The 8,449-nt window shown below is 36.0% G+C and overlaps 1 protein-coding gene across 1 annotated transcript in view; it reads left to right on the top strand.

Annotated features, from left to right (window-relative positions):
* The window catches only part of LOC110030036 (probable protein phosphatase 2C 57), a gene marked incomplete at both ends in the record, with an annotated part of 46,165 nt that extends 40,050 nt beyond the window's left edge, over window positions 1–6,115 (top strand). The window contains 1 exon segment of the mRNA XM_020732574.1: window positions 5,682–6,115. Coding sequence (XP_020588233.1) covers window positions 5,682–6,115 — 434 coding nt within the window.
* Window positions 6,116–8,449: the final 2,334 nt, after the last annotated feature.

The raw sequence follows: 8,449 nt of genomic DNA, 5'->3' as shown, positions 1-8,449 counted from the left end.
GCATAAACAAAGGTAAGAAAGCCAGAGAACACGTCTATATTGAAATTGGTATGAACAAACTATCTATCGTCAGTAATAATGTCAACTGTAACTTGCTTTCTTCAAAACAACCAGATTTTGATAGAACAATTAGCAAAAAAATTGAAGTTTTTGAATTTACCCAAAATTCGATCATCTCGGGAGGCGACCAAGGGTTCTAAAATAGCAAGCATATCCACCTTATGAATCCTAGACAAAAGTTTATGTCTACCAAGGGATTGAGGATCCGCAATTCCCCTGATATTCCAGATAAGAATATTAAACATAAAAAGACAAATTACCCTTCCTAGAAGATCTAGGTCGGGATCGTCCATTTTCATCATCAGAGAAAAATTGATTCTTTTCTAACCCCCATTACTCCCAGTGCAAAAATTTTGAATCTCCTTATGAGACTTATTTTTCCTTCTACGATATTTTTGTACATGTCATTCATCCCTCAAAATTTTTGAAATATCATCTAAAGGGAGTTCTCAGAGATTATCATTGAGATTAGAAATATGAGATATGTTTTCCATATTGTGGGCATCAAGGATGGATGGCAAGGACAGACGCGCCCCTTCATCACAAACCAGGATAACAAGATCCTGCCCAGAAACCGTACCTGTAGCCAAATCATCAACCAAAACCGTACCTTCATCCCTAGTCGGGATAATAGAATCTTGTACAGAAACACCATCTTGATTACTAGCAACCATCGAATTAAGAGGAGGGTAGGAAATAGGAATAATAGGAGGCGCCAGACCATTAAAAACCTGCGTATTAGTCTCACTAGGTGCAATACCATTAGAAACAATCAACCCCTGATTAGTATCAGTATTCAAAACAGTAATAGGAGGTGTAGAGACGGAAACAGAAGCCCCCTTCAGATGAGGATCTGAGGGAGTAGAGTCAGGAACATCAATCCTGCCCTCTGTCACATGCGTAAGGGAAGAAGGGGGGGGGTCAGCAGCTGGTACACAGGCCCCTGCGGCTGAATCCTCCCCTCCCTTTTCCTTAAATCAGGATTAAACTTGAAACAGTGCTCTTGATCATGTCCAAACATCTGACAATGTTTACAATAGGAAGGGTGTTGCTGTAAACTTACCTTCTGCCAGTAACATATATGCTCCGAACTGATCCAGACCTCATCCGGAGGAGGTAAAGTGACATCCCTTTCGATCAGAACTCTAGCCAAAGAGGGTCGTGTAAGGTTATACGTAGGAGCATCTAATTTCAGCGGTCTCCCAAACATAGCCGCTAAAGAGAAACAAACCTCATGATTAAAAAGATGAACTTTCAGATAAGGGAACCTGATCCAGACAGGGATGACCAGCGCCTCTGCCTGGGGATCAAAACTAGAAGACCATTTTAGCACCTTCATCCCAACATTCTCAAACCAGACCCTACGCCTAGCAAACAGCCGAGTATAATCTTCCTCGTTCGCTAACTGAATCAAAATGTGCCTTCCATCCAACGGACCAATTTTCCACTCTCCCGTGAGCTTCATCAGCTCAAAGTGTTGTCTAAGAAAGTCTAGCTTAGGAATGCCATAAATGAACTTTCCGACAGATGTAAATGATTAGAAGAGGTAAGTTCAACATTCTTAGCATCAGTGAGGAAGAAAGCAAGCTTTCCCCCTTTCTGGTCGGGGCGGCGAACAAAAGAGGAGACAGAATCGAGCTCGAGATTTTCGTAGAAAACAGAGGGGAAGTTAGGAACACCATCAGCGGTGACGCTGGAGTAAGAGCGATGCCACCGACTCGCCTCACCACGGCCGCCAGCCTTGACGACGGCGAAAGAACGCACCATGACGAAGGATCACCCAAATCGCCATAGAAACGCAAACCCTAGCAGCAGAGACGGAGACATCGCGAATTATAGATCGATATATATATATATATATATATATATATATATAGTGTTTTGAAAATTGTGTCTTATTGGCCCCATCATCATCATCGATAGCCTCACACATATGTAAGAAAATTTTTAATTGCCTATTCAGATTGCTCCAACTCAATAGAAAAAATTGTAATATAAGACTCATATTATTTTAATATGACAAAAATTTGCTAAAAACTTGTAAAGGATTTTCCAACCCAGCAGAAAATTTTATGGAAACCATTTTTCTCCAGGCTCATTGAAGTTCCATGCACTTTGTGATTTGGTTGTTTAAAAGATATCTTACGACCTCGGTTTTGCATGATGTCGATCATTCTTGCCTTATAGGAAGGTCGGCAGTCTCAGTTCTTGCATTGATGCCTCTTACATGGGAAAAATGTTGGGAGACTTGCCAGATTTTTCATTTATCCGGACTTACAAAGATCTTAAAATTGATATTCTTAATCAGACAATTTAATTTTACTTTAATTATAAGCAAAATATTATAAATTTTTCTCTATCTTAATAACAATAATAATAATAATGTAAGAGCTAAAATTAAATACAATAAAATTGGTCAATAAGAGACCTAATAGTTTGCTTATAATTATGAATAAAATAAATTCTTTATGTGCAATGTTGGTCTCTTTTAATATATAAGAGCTCACATATACAATAAATCTTATGTGATTCAATAATTTGCTAACTAATAAAAGTAGGATTGTTCAATGAGAAATTAGAATAATCACATACTTTAAAAGTCCTAATATTGTCACATACAATAAATCTTATGGTGGTATTCATAATTCTTAAAAGTAAATGATTCAACACATGAAGATCATGAATAAATAACACCTTTTTGAACATATGACAAGGGTTTAAGATATATTAAATATCATCACCTGATCTTTAACATGCCAACTCATAATAAGACAAGACATTTGAAATTCAAAATTGAAATCTTTCAAACAATTCAAGATATAATATTATGCAATAATTTTGAATTTTGAATAATTTGTGCAAGTGCTTCAAGATAGTTCAATTATTTTCAAGATTCATGCTATTAATAGTTCAAATACTCTAGAGCTCCATGCTATTAATCGTCGTTATATTAATAGTTCAATTATTTTCAAGATTCATGCTATTAATAGTTCAAATACTCTAGAGCTCCATGCTATTAATCGGTAAAACTTGGCAATTTCATAACATGCATTAGGATATTTTTTAGCTTTGATGTTAATCTTAAAATATGCGCATACATGTGCAACTGAATCATTATGGGTGCATCAAGTATCACGTTACACTTTGAACAGCATAGAATATTATGTAATTGCATTAGATTTGTGTGTCAAGAATCATGTGCATGACTAAATTATATATTTAAAACTCAGAATTGTTAATCTGTGTGAACTTTGACGATTACACAATGTGCTTAAATTCAAAACATGTGATAATATTTTGCGAACTATTATGAAAATATTTTAAAAGACCTTGCTCTAAAAATTGTAAAATTTTCAAAATCGTTCAAACATATAAAACCGTATAACTCGCATCTCGCATATGTTACATCCAAACACATCAAATATTCATGCATTTTGTCTGAGAATACTGCGCCACTTAGAATTAAGTTTAACTTGAGTAGTTGTTACTTCGATATGCATATAAATCACGTATTTGAGTATTCCATGATTATTTTAAAATTTCAAACCCTCATATTTTAAGATGAAACTAAAGATAATCAAGTTTGATCTCAAGTGGATCAGGTTATTTGTAAAGTCAAGTTTAAATCAATTAGGTTGATCCTTCTTTTCATAAAGCCCAAAGTTGACGAGTCTATTGTTATTAATAAATTCAAATAACAAGAATAAATCATAAATTATAGGTATTTTCAAACATTAAAACACAACGATGTTTGTGTTGATTAAAAATCTCAACTGAAATAGTTAATTTTAAATCAAATTTCAAATAAAGCTGTTAAAATAATAACCAAAATACTCAAGTAAAATTTAGTCTCCTAACATTTAAGTTAAACTCGATCCACTATTGACAACCATGTTTTATTAAATTATGGTCATGGCTTGAATCTTCCCCAATTGCTTCATATCCTTTGAGTTGTGAATTATAACGATATATTTGATTGACACAAATTCCTCTGTTAACTAATGCCTACTTAAAATTATTCCTTATATAAATATTTACTTTGGTTCTCCAAGGTCTCATTGTATGATAACTCATTCATTGTATGATAACTCATTCATTGTATGATAACTCATGTCTACTAACAATGATGTGCTAATCAGGTTGGGTCGACTATCTCTTTTAATTAGTTAGACTAGTGACTGTGATGGTCAAATGACGATGAAATTATGAGATTTTGGTCGGCTGTCTTCATTCCCCTATCATCCACTTTGAGCTGACGGTCGTAGACATTATAATATAAAATTTAAAATATCAAAATTTATTGTTGTTATATGCTAATTCTGAATGCTTGATGTTTGCTGAGTAGTTTTAATCAGAAGTGTTCGAGTAGGCTAATTAAACGTATGAGCTTGCACCTATTGGAAACTTCGAACCTTAGATTTTATAATCCGTGCTAAATGTGGATGAAATTTATGGGCAGTGTTTGATCTATTTTTTTACCTGTGTTCGAAAAATTTGACCCGAAATAAACTCAAACAAGAGTTCGGGACATCAATTTTTTGGAGCCCACTATTGGATATTGTTATTTGGTATTTTATTATTCTCTTAAAGCAACAAGAGGATTTGGAAATTTCGATGTTCTCTTCTTTATAATAGCAGAAAGATTTCGGTATACTATCGGGAAATTAAACCTAATAATCGTCAGGAACCATACAAATTGTCTGTTGTTATGAATTTTTTCTGTTTCACTTCCTTTCTCGCTTGACCTATCGCATGTTCAATTGCTTTCCTAATTCCAGATGGTTCTGCTTTTGGGATTGAACGCCTTAGTTGACATGTAATATAATACATACATACAGCTTTTTGCACGTCCTCATCAAGGGTTTGATATTTTTTGTTGTTATGGCATAGTTTGGTCAATAAGGCAGTATTATTATCCAAACCCACTAATCCGTTACCCTTTTTTTTAATTGATTTTGTGCTGGTGGATATTGACTGATGATGGCAGAACTTAGTAGCTGTTTGATATCATTTTCTCCATTTAATTAGACAATATTGTTAGGTAATAAGCTTTCCGTTTTCTTCAGATCTGTTAGGTTGATACACAGTGATAGTGTTGCGCCACCCTCCCTGTAACTTTTTCAGTTATTATTTAAATTAGTTGCAACGTCACTACCTATTGTAAATGCATAATTAGGTTAGGTTCTCTCTTTGCTTAACATTTCCTTTTTTTTAGTGTCTACTTTTATTTTTAATCTATTGATCCATTGCCTAAATATCGTCCCAAAATGAAACCAGCTCTAGCTGTCTGATCTACTAATCAAATTTAATTAATCCCTCCCATGCTGTGTGGTATACAATTAGTCATTTATGGTTCGTTTGGGGCAGTTTGTGCTTATACTTAAATGCGGCCCGTAAGTGGCTCGGGATTTGACTCGCGGCCTGTGTTTAATGTAAAAACTCAACCGTATTTTCGGATAAACTGTCAGAAACATATTTTCCAAATAATAAGAAGACATTTTAAAATAAGCTGCCCCAAAGTGTCCTTAATCTATGTGAAATGTATAATATCCTTTTATTGAAATATTCCAAGCTGCTACTCGCTAATTAGGACCCTTTTTTCTCTTGTTGTTACAAAATAGATATCTGGTGGTGGCCAATGCGGGGGATTGCAGGGCGGTAATTTCTCGTCGAGGCAAGGCCATTGAGATGTCTTGCGACCACAAGCCCTCCTGCATCAGGGAGAAGAAGCGGATCGAAGCTACCGGTGGCTTCGTCTACGATGGTTATCTCAATGGACAGCTCAACGTGGCCCGGGCTCTCGGAGATTGGCACATGGAAGGGATGAAGGATGCCGATGGCCTGGGACCGCTTAGTGCCGTGCCCGAGGTGAAGAAGATGAAACTCACCGAGGAGGACGAGTTCCTCATCATTGGCTGCGATGGAATATGGGACGTCTTCCGAAGTCAGAATGCGGTCGATTTCGCTCGCCGAAAGCTGCAAGAACACAACGACCCTGCTGCATGCTGCAAGGAAATCGTGGACGAGGCGCTCAAGAGGAAGAGCGGCGATAACCCACCCGTCGATTAACTCGATGCCGCCTCCCCTGTTGGCCTTACCCAAGGCTAGAGTACAGAGGAGCATATCAGCTGAAGGTCTCAAGGAGTTGCAGAGCTTCTTGAACAGTCTTGGGAATTGAAATTTGATTGAAAATTGCAATCCATCTTTTAGAGATGAGTGTTGTCGTTTATTTTACGTTATTGCTTGCAGAGATTTTGTTCAAGTGTAAAGTATGCGGCTGATTCTCTCTTCTTGTTATTAATATTGAGCTTGCTATATTTGTATTCGGATTCTTTAATCCATGTCTATGCTCTCTGTGCCTCTGTTTTTTTCTTTTTTGTTTCGTTGGAACATGACATCATGCTCATTACCACACCCACTTATGTAACAGACTTGCGGAGAAGGTGTGGTTCCTCCTTTTATTTAATTATTTTCTTAGTCGAAGAATTAATTAGTAATAAGCAGTGGGTCGTATGGAAAGCTTTATTCCTGAATTGAGGGCTAGCTTATATGATTGTTGTCTTCTATTTTAAGGGAGAATGGCTTCATTATGGACTTAACTGATTGCGTGATTGAAGGTTTTCTTGTCCCATAAATGATTGTTTAGATTTTTATTCACTTTTTGATGTTCATAATTTTGTCTATGTCCGCTAGTTAAGCATTCAATTGCTCTTTTTTTTTTTTTTTGTTATTTCTTTACTTTTAGTAGAGGCATTTACATATGTTTATTACAGTTCTATGAATTAATATAACACTCAAAACTTTTATATTTACGTGGCCTGCACGGATCTTGTACAAAATTGATGGTTCAGATCAAGAGCTGATAATCATGAAGTTGATCAGCCAAAAGAACTTAGCCAACCGACCATTTTACGGTCGGCTAATCATCGAAAACTTGTTTAGGATCCAAAAATACTAAAAGGCATATATAACGATTACTGATAGGAAAAAAAAAGTCTTTTAACCTGGGCATATGTGTAAATTTCCACTATATGATCATCCAATATGTCTTTTAACCTCATAAAAAAGGGGCATATGTGTAAATTTCCACTATATGATCATCCATCTCTTCTAAATATGCTTTTCAGTGCATGTAAAATGGGCTTTTGCCTCGTAAATTTAGACCAATTTTTTACAGGGAAAGCTCTCTTCTCTTTTGTAATCACTATTTAGATATATAAAATGAGTCAGAGAACTTGGGAATATCTAAATTAGCACCCATGCCTCCCTCTATTTCTCTCATCCTTGGTTCTTACCGCTCTTATTATTGGGCATGCCTCATAAGATATGTTTGGATTTAACATCTTAAAATATACGATGAGCATGAAGTATTCAACGACACGAAAGGAAGCGATACCTACGGGGAGAAATACATCTCAGAGATGTTTCTAATAGGAGCGTAGTAAGGAATTTCTTACCCAATAGATCTGGAGCTTGAAGCATCATTTCCATCGTTTTCCTGAAAGATTTGGCTGAGGCTGATACTGATATTACGAAAAAAACAGTCAGCTACTAATGATTAAAATAATTGGTTGACTACATCAGCCCACTGTTCAGAATTCCGCACATTGCCTAGATAATCTCGGGCAGTTGAGGCCTTTCCTAGCGAATAAAGAGAGTTTTATTTTAAAAAACTTTCTCTTGATATATATTTCCTTATTCTTTATCCTAGGTCCAACTAACACTTAGGGCACTTGAATCCAAGGAACTTCACGGACAGCGACAAAAAAGGTCTCGTAGGTCAAATAATCCACAACGCTCTGGTTTCTATGAGTGGTACCCTATCCTGCAACGATAAGCACCGTGAAGAATATGACGTGAATAACCCTAGCAGCGTTTTGTCCTAAAGCTTGCTTGTTTCCTTTATATTTTGCACTTGTTTATGGATGAAATTACACTTTAAAGAAAGGTATATTTGTGTTTTTTTTTGCGATTTTAACAGATATGATACATGGAGCAAAGCAGAGCTAAAATGGAGCGAAGCGAATGTGAAACGGAGCAAATTAGGGACCAGTAGATTGACGCGCAAACGCCAGTTTTTGGGTTCCAAGACGCTTGATACACCTAAAATATAGACATTATATACACAGTTTTATACATATTTTTTGAGATATTGCGCTTTAATGAAAGATTTTTTGGTGTTTTTCTTTCAGGTACAATCAAATGGATGAAAAATGGTGAAAGAAGTAAAAAAAGATAAAATTTAGAGCAAAAATGAAGAAGGTATGAAATTGAGAGCGCTGCGCCTAAATAGCGCTTACACATTAGTTAAATAGAGAGCTACGCCTAAGCACTAAGTACCCCGCACTTTAGCGCTAGAAGTAGTTACTTGATGATTAATGAATTTGGA

This window comes from Phalaenopsis equestris, unplaced genomic scaffold (genome assembly GCF_001263595.1).
Source record: "Phalaenopsis equestris unplaced genomic scaffold, ASM126359v1 Scaffold000635, whole genome shotgun sequence".
NCBI classification, from domain to species: Eukaryota; Viridiplantae; Streptophyta; class Magnoliopsida; order Asparagales; family Orchidaceae; genus Phalaenopsis; species Phalaenopsis equestris.
The sequence above is the reverse complement of the archived record's forward strand: the minus strand, read 5'-3'. Positions and strand labels throughout refer to the sequence as shown.